At 33.3% G+C, this 16,234-nt stretch overlaps 1 protein-coding gene across 1 annotated transcript; it reads right to left on the bottom strand.

Moving 5' to 3' along the window:
- Positions 1 to 2,532: 2,532 nt before the first annotated feature.
- LOC100368314 (uncharacterized) lies at positions 2,533 to 16,196 on the bottom strand. The gene is made up of 6 exons (XM_002731476.4): positions 15,783 to 16,196; positions 11,861 to 11,887; positions 9,220 to 9,416; positions 6,775 to 6,859; positions 3,884 to 4,095; positions 2,533 to 2,815 (listed from the first exon to the last, which is right to left on the bottom strand). The coding sequence occupies exons 1-6, from the start codon at positions 15,831 to 15,833 to the stop codon at positions 2,680 to 2,682; spliced, it is 708 nt and encodes a 235-aa protein (XP_002731522.1). The 5' UTR covers positions 15,834 to 16,196; the 3' UTR covers positions 2,533 to 2,679.
- Between the last annotated feature and the right edge of the window lie 38 nt (positions 16,197 to 16,234).

Here is a 16,234-nt window from a genome sequence, read left to right as displayed (position 1 = left end):
ATCACCCCTCATAAATGTAGGAGTGCATGTGTAAATATGTCCCATGATAAACAAAGCATGTCAGAAATAGTCTATGAAACAGCATTTTTGAATCAAAATAGCCACCAGCCAGTCATTTTGAACCAAATTCAAAAACACAACATGATATGTACTAAACTATTGTTCTATTTTCAATGCACGTAACAAGTTTGAAAACATAATTGTCTATGCATAAACTAAAATGGTAGAAATGCTTAATTTTGATGACGAAAACTGAAGGTATTTGGCATTATTGAATTGAATTGTAACACAACAATTTGTGCATATTTTCAACATAACGTATGTTGTATGTGTGAAAATTGGTCGAGGAATGTCAGACATATAACTCTCAAAACAGCACTTGAATCAGATGTGAAAAAAAAACTAACGTCTGATAGATTGAGTTCAGCCGGTTGCAAGAAATTATCAAAAAATCATCAACTTGATTCATGTGTATCAAAACATACAGAGTAATCTTTTAACTTATTTTTTCTGTAAGACGATGGAAGTTACAATTTATCTCCGGTTTTATGTACAATTAACAGAAAATCAGTGAAGTTGATCAGAGAACTAACTGGTGAGCTACAAAACTATCACAAAAAATGGTAAGAATGAGTCCTGATACAAACTCTTAAAATGTACATTTACAGAAATGTCATTTGAAAATAACATACAACTTAATTACTGAGAACAGCTCCCTCTATCATATAAACCTTATCAACATGTCAGAATTCTGATTACATGGTAGATTTTTACTCTCTATTTTTATAAACTGTAAAATTGTTATGCAAATTGACTTATCTGCATATCCAATGATTCAATGTACTTTTTAATTATGTTAATTGATATTTATCACAAAAATCGTATTGCACATGTAGTATTTTAGTGTATGTCAATTGTTTTTTAAAGTTATGTACTAAAAATTGAAAAGTTTAAATAAATACATAAATAATAAAGTGATATGTTACAATATTTTTATATTGAAAAGAAATCTTGCTACAGCTAGAAAAAGCTTAAGAATATATAATATGCACAAAACCCATGAAAGTGTTAAATATTATCAATATTTCAATTTTTTTGTGCAAATTTCAATAATGCAACAAAAAACACTGCATCCTTTGTTACAAGAGTAATTTACAAGTTTAGTAGAATAAAGAATTCAGACTGAAACTGCACTCAAAGAAGCAGTGCTGACATAACCTTAGAATAAGCACCCCCACTGGCATAAGAGGCTAGGAATGCATCCTGCATTCTGATTTATATTAGTCTATCACATTCTACTTTTTTGCTCTATTTGTCTTATTTAGCTGACGTCAGCTCACAGCAGTAACTGTACTTAAACATATATTATTAAATATGACAATTTTCTAGGCAGTGATTGGCTAGTTACACAGCATGAAACTCTGATGAAATGAATAAATCCTAAGGCTCCCTAGTTTGTTGTTAATTAACATGCTGAGGACCACCCTCTCTAGGCAGTGATTGGTTGGTTACACACTCAAGGTCATTTTATATATACCGGTATAGAGCAATGGATTCCTTTTACTTTCAACAGTTGCGCGAATATAAAGCTGTTTCTTTTGTTTTAACTTTGCACACAAATAGTGAGAAATGCTATAACTATCACAAATTTGAAATCAGACTGAACGGGCAATGCGTTATTGCAGCATAACAGACATGTTTACGTTGAACGAAAATTGGAATGTTTTAAAATTACGTCACTTGATCACATGAATTCAGGGCCATAATCCTGGCCCAGTAGAATAATATTACTAGTTACCTGTGCTGTACTTGCCAGTCGCAAAGGAGGCAAGGAACCAGCAAACCTCACTGGCATAACCTTAGAATATGCGACCTCACTGTCATAACCTTAGAATGAGCGCCCTCACTTATAATGACACTAACGACACTAACATACTATTCTAAGCACACACAAAGAACTAAATTCTAAATCTGAATAAATAAGTTTGTGCACACAGCAATAAACTGTATACTTTTTTTTTAAAGATACATTAATAAATATGAAAATTTTAAATTAATATGCTGAGGACCACCATCTATATAGCCAATGATTGGCTGGTTACACAGCAAGAAACACCAATGAAATGAATGAATTTTTAAAAGACTCCCTAGTTTGTTGTTAATTAACAAGCTGAGGAGCGCCATCTCTAGGCAGTGATTGGCTGGTTACACAGCAAGAAACACCAATAAAATGAATGAATCTTAAAAGACTCCCTAGTTTGTTGTTAATTAACAAGCTGAGAACCGCCATCTCTAGGCAGTGATTGGCTGGTTACACAGTAAGAAACACCAATGAAATGGATGAATTCTAAAAGAATCCCTAGTTTGTTGTTAATTAACAAGCTGAGGGCCGCCATCTCTAGGCAGTGATTGGCTGGTTACACAGTAAGAAACACCAATGAAATGGATGAATTCTAAAAGAATCCCTAGTTTGTTGTTAATTAACAAGCTGAGGGCCGCCATCTCTAGGCAGTGATTGGCTGGTTACACAGTAAGAAACACCAATGAAATGGATGAATTCTAAAAGAATCCCTAGTTTGTTGTTAATTAACAAGCTGAGGGCCGCCATCTCTAGGCAGTGATTGGCTGGTTACACAGTAAGAAACACCAATGAAATGGATGAATCCCTAACACACTAAGCTATTGTTGTTGCTCCTCATTGTTTGCAACTGTTGAGACGATAACATCTTTAGGTAAAATATCAGGACAGAGAAATTGTGATAGATGTTCTGCTCCATTAATGAATACCACTTTACTTGCTGTGAAGTCATGTAACCTGTGAAGAAGAAAAATGAAAATTGACCATGCATCACCTTGCAATATAATGATGTGTTGTTTCTGAGAAGATCTAAGTACTTGCTCCATTTACTACAATATATATGATATATTCAACAACATTGACATGACATGGTTATTTCCAGTTTTCACCATTGATATGGTGTTTTTGTTATGTAGTATCATTTTTCAATTATTCAAACCAGTAGATTAATATGCAGAAGGTGTCTAACATAATTATTTACATTCTACTACACAGGCATTTGGTACCAAGTTACCAAATTAAATTCAAATCCAAATGGTGTCTAATTGTTGCTGCAATTTATAGATATACATTTTCATTCAAGTAGCTCAAGGTAGAATGCTATTTTATAGTCATTTTCTTCATTTCCAAATGTGAAATTTCATCATGTAGCAATGATGAAGAAAATAGAATAAAAATATAAAGTTATCATACTCAGTTTAGAGATAATTAGTGTCCAAAATTTCGTATGATATATCTCAATGTCCCAACATTTTTTTCACTGCTATATCGGCACATGTCAAGAATGTAAAAGTGGTATTCTACCATGAGTAATGTGATAACAGTGTGTAAGCAGTGGGTTTAAAGGTCAAGACTTATCTCTGAAACCAAAGGATTATAATAAAATAAGGGCATGTCCTTTTATATCCTTTATATGTGACAAACATATATCAAGATAATCCTACACACCATACCATCCTGTTCTAGACAAAAAAAACGCAGAAACAAATATACAGCAGGTGCATTTATATCACATTTTATGAATTCAAATTTGAGGTACTGTAAAATCTGTATTTGATGCTTCTATTAAAATGGTACAATGCAACAGAAGGGATGCCGCTTCTATTAGAGCATCTACACATATGAGAAATTGTGAATGTTTGGTTCTCAATTATTCAAAAAGAATGGGTGCGACTTCTATTAGGGATGCGGCTTCTAATACAGATTTTACGGTACTACAGAGGAACCAATGTGATCTAGATATTATCCATTAATTTGCAGACCCTCCCATTATTCAATCACATGAACCAAACAGATTAAACTCACCATGGTCGTATGACTTGCCAACATCCCCAAAACATAACAGGTGCATTAATAATAAGACAAACACCGAGGCGTTCCGGATAGTACTTTGTTAATAGCCATATAAGATTCTTCACGAACTGATAGTCCATATTAGCCATACCAAAGTCTCTCAAATCAAATATTACGCATAAATTATCTATCACGTCCTCGTTACATTTTTTTGATGCTGTTTCCTGAAAATTAAAATGAACTATACATTAAACTTTTATAATTTCAGTACACAGGGTAAAGAAGCACCACACCACTACAATAAGAACATGTATTATTTTATAAAGTCCCCCAGAGATCATATTGGTACCAGAGTTCATCTAGGAATTCCTAATTTTAAAACTATAGAGAAAGCAACTATTTGGATATGGCAATCATTCACAATACCGAATTTACTCTATTAGTAGAGCATGCACAACATGACAAAGGTGTGTGGTTACAATGTAATGGGGTGTCAGAAAAATGGGAAAATATAGTCACGATTTTTTTCTCAAGAACCAACCAATTGTAGTGATGGAAATCTATATTACTCGATTAATTCGCGGTAGTAAAAATAATTATTTTTTCAAGTGCGCGAATTAATAGAGTACTTTAAGATCGATTCAAAAAAGAGTTGTTTTCATAAATTTATTAATGATTTGTTTTGTTTTCCAATGAACACGATGACAGGACATTGTTTTAGTGCCTCTGAGACTCGTGGCTAGCGACAATCATGAAATATAGTTGGGCAGAGAACACGCACTGCGTCAGACCACGCACCATGTTACACATGAAATGGCACAGTGAAATGGCAAAGGTCACTCTGTACTCAAACAAACAATGAACACGTGGCTACAAAGTAGCCGCCTGGCTGCACTGCCACTGGCAGTACCGTCAGACACAAATTATTAATTGTTCAACAGGTCGCCGGCAGTGAAGCTGTCAAACCAATCACCATCTTCGTTGTCGTCGTCGTTTAAAAGGAGATCGGCAATGATTTCTGCTATTTCAGTGTTGCTTTGGATAAGGTGGTCTTCTGCCCCATTGATTGCATTTTTGTAGCCATGTGTTCATTGCTTACATGATTGTTTTTTTTTTTGTCAAGCACTTTCATCTACCGGATTCGGCTGATACCCCGCTCTGGGCGATCTTATGGAGGATTCGATTTTTTTTTAAAAAAAATGTGGACCAAAAGATCGCCCGGGCGATGTTATGGCAGATATTACGAAGCCCATCTTGTCTGGAAAAGTAACCCCGCATTGCTAAAAATGGTCTCAGAAAATCTTTAGAAAAAATGTTTCGCGTTGACCAAATATAATCATGCAAAGTATAAATTCAAAGTTTTATATATATTGGTGAAAGGTCGCATTTTACGTGAACAAGAACATGCACTATAAAGAAGGAAAGCAAGTCAAAGTCGAAACTGGGTGCATCATGGACATGACACAACACACGCTGCGACAACTGAGTGATCAGCGACATCATTTTGGGACACAATTGAACTCGAGTACTTCTTTGCGAAACTTGCTGCGCGACGATGCTGACATCAAGTGTGTGTTGACCGAAGTTTGACTCCAAGTCACGCACTGAACTGGCGCGTTACCTTAGCAACCTTTTTCTTTCGTGCCCCGCGCCTATACAACTGTTATTATATCCGACGATACTGTATCCAACTCTGTACTGGCTTTGAATATATCAACGTCATTTACTTAGTGCACTGCTGTTCTGATTACGCAAACTTGTTTACAATATTGTACCGACTCTGAATATTTCAACTTCGCAATGTATTGCTTTCATGATAATTAGTTTTTTTGGAACTATTGTTAGGGCACTGACCTGGGGTATTGGGTCTGTGAATATTTCAATATCACGGACTTGATAATGCATTGCATTCGTAATAATTACGCAAACATAAACATATCATACATCAAATTAAATTTTACTATAATATAATAAACTCTGGGTAGCAGACTTCGATCGCATTATTCACGTACATTTTGACTGAGCTCTAACAACCACGCATTTGAATTACCGGTACGTGCATCATTGGGCAATGACCTCCAGAGTTCATGCACTGATATTTAAATTCGGACCACCCAGCCTGACGCAAATCAATATAGTTACTTGTCATTTGCTCAAAAAACTTTTCAACTCTCACAAATACCATGAACGCGAAGAGTTAACTGGGGGTTGAATGAAAGGGAACGTCTTTTTTGGACAAAAAACACGTCAGTACAAGAATATGTGTGCAAGGTTAGATTTATAGAACGTACATGACCGCTTAACTCTGTGTTTTTACCGAATCCGGTATAATGAAAATGTGACACAAAGTCAATCGCCCGACCAATCAAAAACATCAATTTACGCACCATAGGGCGGTTACGTCGATGCAACCCTGTGGACCAGCGACGAAAAGCCCTGTACTAAGCTTTCCATCACGGAAATTCGCAATCAATGTGCTGACCGATGGATAATTATCGACTAAGTAATAATTTTTTTCAGGTCAAATCTAGTGGTCTGAGCTAACTGAAAGGCTGTGATGACGTAGATAGTCCGCGATTGCAGCTACACCATGGCAACACCAAGTACTGATAACATAAAAACTCAAACAAAATGTATTTTTTTAATGTCTTCATGCAATATATTCTGAACTATCCACTTTATTCTGGCCCGCGAATTAATAGGATACAATTTTAAACATGTTTTTGAACGACACGTTCGAAAATAAAAGGGGTGCGCGAATTAATAGGGACCGCGAATTAATCAAGTTTTTACAGTAGTAGCTTTTTTTTAACTTGCATCTAATATTATTTAGCTCTGTCACTCTGTGCAAGGTAGCATTGTTCAATTTCAATCACAGAAAAATAATCTGAAACTTGACCTACCAATAGGTAAACAGTAAATCTTGTTAGCACATCCACGTCTCTTTCATATGCATTGTGTAATTTACCAGTAATTAAAACAATAGGCCTGAAATGAATGTATATAAATAAGTCATAATAATAATAATGAGAATATCTGTACCAATTTTAAGTATCATACGTCATGGTAATATCTCGAAAATATGAAAGATGTCCACTGAAACAGGCCGGGAAATAGGGTTTAGGGCAATTCATGAATCACAAATTCACTAAACATGGGTCAACTGATCAAAGACAAAATGTGGATCATTAATAATGCAACTATTTTTTTAAATATTACTGTCATTTGTAAGGAACAGGGGTGTGCAGTCTGATATTCACCACTATATTTAATATACTCAATTATTCTTTTCTAAATGCTTCAAAACAGGCCTTGCACTATACCATTAGTTATCGAATTTAAGATATATAGTTTTGTTTATAGTAATATAGCTGGAATATAAACATGTCAGGAATATGATGATTGTTTAACATTTAAAAGATTGACATTTGTATCTGATCGTCAAACGAGTATTGAGAGATATTGCTCTGGAACAGCCATTTTGAATACATGTCACAGCAAGTCAGAGATATGGTACTAGAACCACCAGTCGGCCATTTTGAAATTTTGAATCTTATCTGAAAAACAAAATGATGTGCATCAAGGTTCTATAATGTCCAACATATATACCAAGTTTGAACAAAATAGCCGAGAAATGCTTGATTTTGATAATTTTTTTAGCACAAAAATGACCACCATTCGGCCATTTTTAATAGGATCGTCAAACCAATATATCTGTATATAGAGAGAGATATGGCACTATAACCACATTTATTAAAACAAAATGGCCCCCAGTCGGCCATTTTGAATCTTGATGTGCATCAAGGTCCTATAATGTCCAATGTATATACCAAGTTTGAACAAAATCCATCGGTTGATTTTGATGATTTTTAGAACAAAAATGGCTGCAATTCGGCCATCTTGAATCAGATCGTGAAACAAATTGATGTGCATATGTATAATATGATGTATGATGTATGTGTAAAGTTTGATTGTGATTGGTTCAGGCATTTTTAAGATACAGGTCCGGAAGCACGGTCACATGCACGGACGGAAGCACGGACACACAGAAGTCAAAACATAAGTCCCCATTTTCATACTGCGTCCAAACGGGGACTAAAAATATGATATTCTCATGACAAAACTATTACAAACATATTTTAAGCCAATACCTTATTATTATTGTTTATTTATTATTACTATATATAATCCACATTACGCCTGATTAGTTAATTCCCGATTGGTGATTTGTGAATTACCCTTACGCCTCGAAATAAAACATTTATATACATCATCACACAAAGAAACTTTCTGTACAATCTAAATATAAATGTGGTTCACAAGTGTTCTGTTATAGAGGTATATAAATCTGAAGGGACCATAAAAGTGAACAGTTTTATCTCATCATGCAATTTGTTCATGTGAGGAAAGACTGATAAGTATAAAGAATTGACCCTGCTTAACCCTGCAATACAGCAGCATCTTAGAGTTTGAATAGTGACAATTACTAGTATTCAAACATAAAGAAGGTAATCCTTTATTTTATCATTGGCAGGATTTTATGGGTATTCACGGAAATCACTATGATGCACATGAATTTTAATTATATTTTTCATTTCTACAAATATTCAGATTTTTCTCAGAAAAAATCAGGAAATTTGTTAATGTTATACTCTAACAAGACAAAAAGTTTAGTCCTGACAGCAAGTGACAGGATTTAATTTAGATTCCATCCATCCATGCACACATACAAACACTGCATTCAATGAAGCATACAGAATCTTACAATAGCTAAGTAAACAATACTCTAAGGGGGTTGCCTCCTAACATTGGGATGCAAAATTTAATCCAAAATCAAATTATGGAGGGCAGATGGATACAATAGAAATGTCAACTAATATAAGTCAGTTACCATGGTAACTGTGTAATGCTACCATATGGTGCTAATATGTTTCAAGCTTCACAGTTATTGCATGCCGAAAGGGTATGTTTATTTCCAATCAGTTGGCTTGCATGAGACAAGCAAAATATGAAAAGTACAGACGTGTTATTTCTACCAACAATGCACTCATCACAGTACACTATATAACACGATTCTACAGGTTATATGTATGGATGACAGAACCTGTAAAATATTTTATTTTATTTTTTAGTTATTTTATTTAATTTTTTTTAATTATACATTTGGCTGTTTTGTATGAAGTTTATTTTCAATTATTTTTGATGAGTTGAATTTGAAATATAGTAAAAAAGGGTATTTTCACTCAATCCCTTCAGCGAAAATGAGATTCAAGTGAAAATAGAGCACTTTTAATACTGTATATTGTAATTTTTCCTGCAAGTTTCTTAACAAAAGCAAAAGATTTTACCTTCCTTCGATATCCCGGTGTGGTAAAATTTTTCCCACACCAGTGGCAAGTTGGGTCTGTATTTCTTCATTATCAGATGTTAGGCTTTCTACTCCAAATTCACGTCTCCATTTATTGCATTTAAGAACAGACGTAAATGCTGAGTCTACGGTAATAAACGCTCTGAGAAATCTTTTAAGAGATGAATCGGAATGAAACTGTAATAAAACAAAAGAGCAATGTCATCTGTGTACGTCATCATGAAATAACATACGTCATATGTAATGAACAAGAAATTGTTGATGACAGTGTCCCATCTGTATTTGGGATGCATTTGAATTGAGGACACAGAAATGAGAAGAAATAATGTAAAGGAAAATTCATTGATACAAAGACAATTGGCACGTACATGAACCCATTATGTCTTGCCTTCATAACAAATTTGACGCTGTCGGAGAAAAGATGGAGGACAACAAAATGGCTGCCAATTTTGGAACGGCAAATTCTATCATTTTCGATACTAGATGTATAGTGATTAATATAACTTATTACGCATCGAATAGACGCGATACATGAAACTTTATTTCATAGTACACATTCCAGTGATAAGAAGTAACATGCATTATTGGTTGATTAACGATAATGTATAACAATTGTTTAGTCATTGGTGAGAAAGAACAGGAAGAAGAATTATGCATTATCTTTGTGGACAGACAGTTAATTGGTGTAAGTATTTGGGTATTATTCCAGGGCGACAATCAGTCTGCTGTACATATAATCACCAGCGAGAACAACGAGAACAACGAGATTGACTTAAAGATATTGTGTTGACCTGTTGATGTACGCAAGCAGTATGAAATGAACATTAGGGTGCAAAGTGAAACCAGTGACTTGTATCCATACAATCAGCGTATGAATACTTGTTCTCAAAATATTTTTTGGATTTTTCTTGTTCATAATTAAGCAGAGTGTGTTAATTAAATCTACTGAAAATTTAAAAATCAGCATAGTCTCCATTTATTTGGTTTTTGTAGAACCTCCTGCTTAGCATAATAGGATTAATTGGCTTGTATTCAATAGTTTTTTTTATGTAGCTTGGCACAACATTATTACACCCCCCTCCCCAGTAAATTTCTATCATATGAAACCTGATTAAATATTTTGAGTCTCTTAAGAATATTTCACGATCATGATTTAAATATTTGTATTTTGCAGAAAAATAAAGTAACTTTAATTTTTGTTGCATGCCTGTATGTTTTGTATCACTCAGTGACCCAAGGTTGTATCAAAGTGGTATAAAAAACCAGAACTGTGACAATACACAGGATTATTGTACACAGCTGTGGACGCACATAAATTTACTTAATTATCATTACAAACATATGACACCAGAGGTCACAGATTGAAATTATCTCAAATAACTCTACATTCATACATAATGGTTATTACAGAGTGTGCCACCATCACACAAGGCAGGGACAGATATGCCGTTTATGGTATCAGTAGGATGAAGCATGCATTGGGAATGATCACAGTGTTTTATGTGGTTAGCTGCCAGGCAGTGACAAATGAAAGAACACAGTCTGATCATTTGCAAGGTTTAATAGGGCATATTAAGGCAATTGGGCCTTCAAACATAAAAGCCCACAAAAAATTAAAAATAATAGATTCATATCCATGTATCCCATAGTGATTTGTACTGATTGGAAAAAGAATTGGCAAATATGATATAGAAAAAAACAAAACAAATAAGGAGCACCTGCAATCCAAAATGTAAATATTTGCCAAATCACAATGCTTGAATGAATGAGTTGTCTCTGCTAAAAGATATTGTTGCAAATAGAATCTAAGCAAATTTTACATGGCTGCTGCTAATCTGAGATATTTCTGTGAATGAGATCACCATTATTACTACTGGTAGTGCCTGTTTTCATACTTGACACGGACAAAATATAAAACTGATACACCATGCAGCTACCTTTTTTCTTTTAAGACCTACCGGATAATTCAGGTAACATTAAGCATTAAATGATTCAGTTAGAATATTCATAATCACCACGGATAATATGAATAAAACATATTGATATGTGTAAAATGTATTTAACTGGCCTATATAACTATGGTTATCAAAACATATTTACATTTACTGCTATACTATTAAATTATATTGTTTTACCTGTTATCAATATATTATTCACTTTTATTATATTACATTATTCAAATTTAATACCAAAATAGTCAGATTTAATTTGAAATTATATTATTTTCATAGTATTTACATAAACTACCAAATGATATTAATATATTTACTATTATTATCAATATATACATTCAGGATATATATTAGATACAGACCCTGTTAAAACAATTATTATAATTAACAGGTGTAATTCTTATTATTATGAATAAACTGTACATATTTGTAGATTATATTTATTGTACCAGATAGCATAACAATAATGACTATTAAAAAGGGTTTCTTGAAGCAGAGAAATTGAGTTCCAAGTGACAATGATAACAATACACTCTAAAAATGCAAAGGTTCATGGGTAGATGCATATTTGTAAACAATGACCCACTATGGTTGTTTCTCATATGCGGCAGGTGACTCCCCCACTTTAATTAAATAACAAAGGCAAAGTAGAATTCAAATTTAAATTACCTGATCTGGATCAGCATCAAATATAAGCTGTGAAAATGAAAATGAAAAACAAAAATATTGTTATTTAATATGACTTGATATATTACCAGAATATTTCAATATTTGAGAGACTGTTGAAGAGTACCATCATCTACTATATATCTAAATTACATACTAGTACATGCATGACCTCCTGTACACAAAAACTTTTCATACAAATTTGCAAAAACAAAATTTGTTGTTTGTTTTTTTAGTTGTAAATGAAGATTCTATATCGATATCTCCATGGCAACTGGTTTCAGCTTTTTCCAAAAATCTAATCAAAATGTGATGAAATTTGTTGATAACTTTTTGAGTTTATTATCCTGCTCACACTAGACAATGGTCTGATCTGGCAATGGTGAAGAGTCCTTACAAAAATTCTTGTATCTATGGAAACAAGATCCAGATCTCAAGCAGTGGCACTTTTACTGTTTTACATGAACACATGGCAATTAAAAAACAAAAATATAATTATCTTATAATTGGGTTACAGAGAATAGCTGATTATGATGTCATGAATGAGTGGTCATGTGAATTGTACCAAATTAAAAGGGTTCAATTATTCTGTATAGAGAAATCCACCAGTTTTCATATGCTGAATAGATCACTGAGCATGCAATTTGTATACAAAGCTATGTAAATTAAAACATTTTTAAATGTTTACAGCAGTGCACCATGTTTAATATGGATCACATGCAATGTGTGTGTTTGTAAAATAAAAAATTCAACAACCATGCTCTTTAACTTATATTTAATCAACAAATAAAATTTCTTGATATGAAGAAAGAGCTGGAACCATCAAAAGAAATGACACATGCCATTTTTGCCACCTGTGCCATAATGATCTAGGTATTGACACGGTGGGTAGTATTATAGCCTGGGACAAGTAAATTTGCCATTTTGACAACTGAATAGTCACTCACATGCCACAACAGACTTAATAATATATACACATGTCGGCAATGTACATTTCTGACTAGTGGGTTTATAAGTTAAATTGCAGTTCCTCAATCCCTGTGGGATACTATAGGAATCATGGGAGAGTATTGTTCATGTTGTTTAAACAACTAATCTGTCTATTGTCTTTATAATTCACTAAGTAAGTAAATAAGTAAACAGAAAATTAATCCAATAAACATATAAATATTATTTAAATATTTCATTTGATTCAAAATTCCACAATAATTTTTTTTTTAATTTTGTTGCAATTATTTGAGAAGCATTTCTATCTAGAACCAAACATTTAAAACACATAACAGCACAGGATCATCTCATTGACGGTCATAGCTGTGTAGTTTTGTGTACAAAATAAATATATACTGTGGAATACTTTATTTTCGCTGGAATTAATTTTCGCTGAAAAGGCTTTTTGGGCGTTTTGTATGGAATTTATTTTCACTGATTTTTGATGTGTTTAATGGGAAATATAAGAAAAAAAGTATATTCGCTGGATTTTATTTTCACGGAATCATCCCTTCAGCGAAAATAGCGAAAATAAATTCCAAGCGAAAATAAAGTATTCTACAGTAATTCAATGAAGCTAAAATGCACTTTCTGGTTTAGTCAGAGTCATATAACCAATTTGTTTTCTCCCTAAAAAACACAAAGTAGCCAACATGTGAATAATGAGGTATTATCTTTTCACAGACACTCCATATAAGGCCATGGTAACAATTATTATCAACAAAACATTAAGTAAGAAACACAATTGGTGCAATAAATCTTTAATAATGATTGAAAGCAAGTTTTGTTTTAAAACTGTTAAAAAAATTACCCATTAAGTTGGTTATTAAATAAGCATAGGGTAAAGCAGGCCTGTCCATTAACATGCCCATTATCTTACATGTTAGAATTTGATAGTGGCTCATCATAATACCGGTACACATACTGAAATATAAATTGCGTTTTGATGTTAAGGGAAGACAACTGTCTAGTTTAAAGTCAGTTTTAAAAGACACTTGGTTATTTTTAAGCCTCTTACTTATTCACTATCTTCGCCAAAAAAAAGATATTATAAAAGTGAATTAACTGATGATTAATTAATAATTCTCAAAAAAAAAAAAAAATAAATGTTTAATTGTACAAAAAATATGCTGGTAAACAGAATTTTTTTTTAGAGATTACATGCCTGAGCAGATGGATGATGTACGACTTCTATCATAAAACAACAATAGCACAGGTATTTTTGGTGAAAATATGACTTTGTTAAAAGTGCTAAATATAATTCTTCTCACGATGCAGGTTTGTATGTTGAAAGCTTAAAATGCTGGTACATGTCTGAATGTACAATTGTAGTTTCTTACACGCATATAAAAACAGCTAGACTTTCTAATTAATTATTTACTACAATAGTTGCTAATTAAAAGTTGGGACACTAACGGTAATTTTGTTTTGAGTGGAAACACACACAGTATGCATTAATTATAGGTGTCATGTTAAAATACAATTTAAAAAATAAATATATATCACACTTTAAAATATGTGTTCAAGGCACACAAATTATCACCAAAACAAAATTTCCATGTTATGAGTAACTATTAAAAATCTTGTTATTTCTATTTTATGATTGATATTTTTCTTTTTTTCTAAATTCTAGGACAGATTTCATCCACCTGTGAATTAGAAAGCGTGTACACTGGTCAGATCAAAATGTATTGTAAATAGTACAGAGATTTAAACTGGTTGTATTTGTTGTGTGACTAAATATTGATATATTATTAAAGGTTGCTTGTGGTCATTCAACCTATGAATTAGATAAAACAAAATTTGTTCAAGTAAAACTGTCAGAAAAAAATGGGAAAATGGACAACTACAGAACCTTATGTTTAAATCAATATATCATGAACAATTAATTATATTCATAAGTACCCATCTGGATACTTGTTTAGATGGTATCAAACAATATTTTGAGATATTATAAGCCAAAAGATGGTTTGCTCAATCATTTTTCATGGATGTTTTGTATGTGTGTGAAAAGTACTCTAAAATGCTCTATGCCTTTTGAGTCAGTGACTTTTGTGGTAGTGAATATTTCATCAGGGTTGTTGAGCCATGGTCACGACAACCTTCAAATGTGGTCCTCCTGAAATCCCTGAAATCAACCATCAGGTTGCAAAAATTCTGCTATTTGAAAGTTTTTGTTTGTGTTTATTTTTCTCATTCCCCTTATTAGTCTCTGACAGCCAGTTCATAATTCGGGAAGTCCTGTCATGTTACCATCATGTGTAATTATGCTCCTACTTCCATCAATTTCCATCAGATTTCTGTTTTATTTTGTTCATCTTTCCTCCTGTTGTTTTACTAAAGCGGAAAACACTGCAATTGTTTTTATAATAACAAAACTTACTGAGGACCAATCTATGTACATATATTTTACACATGTATTACAAACTATCCACATTTTAAAATACAGACAATTGTTTTGAAGGTTGTAAAATTGTATAAATAATAATGGTTCATATGAGAACCTCCTACAGCACAAAATTAATTAACCCACACTTTAAAACAAGCCTAAGCCAATTTAACTCTTGCTTTAGACTTTTTTGTAAGAGCCGCATATTTGCATCTGACCCGCATATGCCATCCATTTGTGTGAAACTGTGAACATACGTTCTCGGCCTCCCCCATTGGGGATGAATAATAGGGAACGTTAGGTCTGCGAATACAATACGCAAAACATATTATACGTATCCTTCGAAAATATGCTCATAGATGCATCGTTTTCATTGAAAAAAATAACAACACTGAGCACCTACGTTTTATAAATGGCCATAATCTACTATTTTTTTAGACACGACCTAGCACCTGTAGATTTTCTGTCCCAGTATATCAATATTTTTTGTTGCGTGGGCGGCAGATCGAATCGTGTATTTCACAATAATAACTACGAAAAGAGACTCACTTGTAAACGACTTTTCAATTCTTTAAAATCTTCTTCATTTATTTCAGTCATTGCTGTATTGGAAACTCGGATTTGCTGCCTTTCCGATCGACGTGAAAGTGATGATGTCGATCCTTGTTGGATGTTGAAAGAGATGCAAATCCTCCTGTACACGCCACTGGTGAACGATTTCCAAAAATCCGCTTTCAGTTGTCGGCTGTCACGGACACGCAAAGGACACACATTAAATAATGTCGATAATTACGACAGGGAAAACAAATACACGTTATTTTACGCGGGAATTATTAATATTAGCAGATGACACGACACGTTGTGATATTTCCAATCCGACCGCGACCGTCGAAACAAGAAATGTCATCAATGTTAACACAATCTGGATAGCATCGGTGTGTACAGACAGGTTGGACGATCCCGATCAATACTTCTTTAGCATGAAAAAGGATTGACCGTAA

This window comes from Saccoglossus kowalevskii, chromosome 4 (genome assembly GCF_978046115.1).
Source record: "Saccoglossus kowalevskii chromosome 4, keSacKowa6.1, whole genome shotgun sequence".
In the NCBI taxonomy this organism is placed as follows: Eukaryota; Metazoa; Hemichordata; class Enteropneusta; family Harrimaniidae; genus Saccoglossus; species Saccoglossus kowalevskii.
Note: the sequence above shows the minus strand (reverse complement) of the source record. Positions and strands in the feature narration are given on the sequence as shown.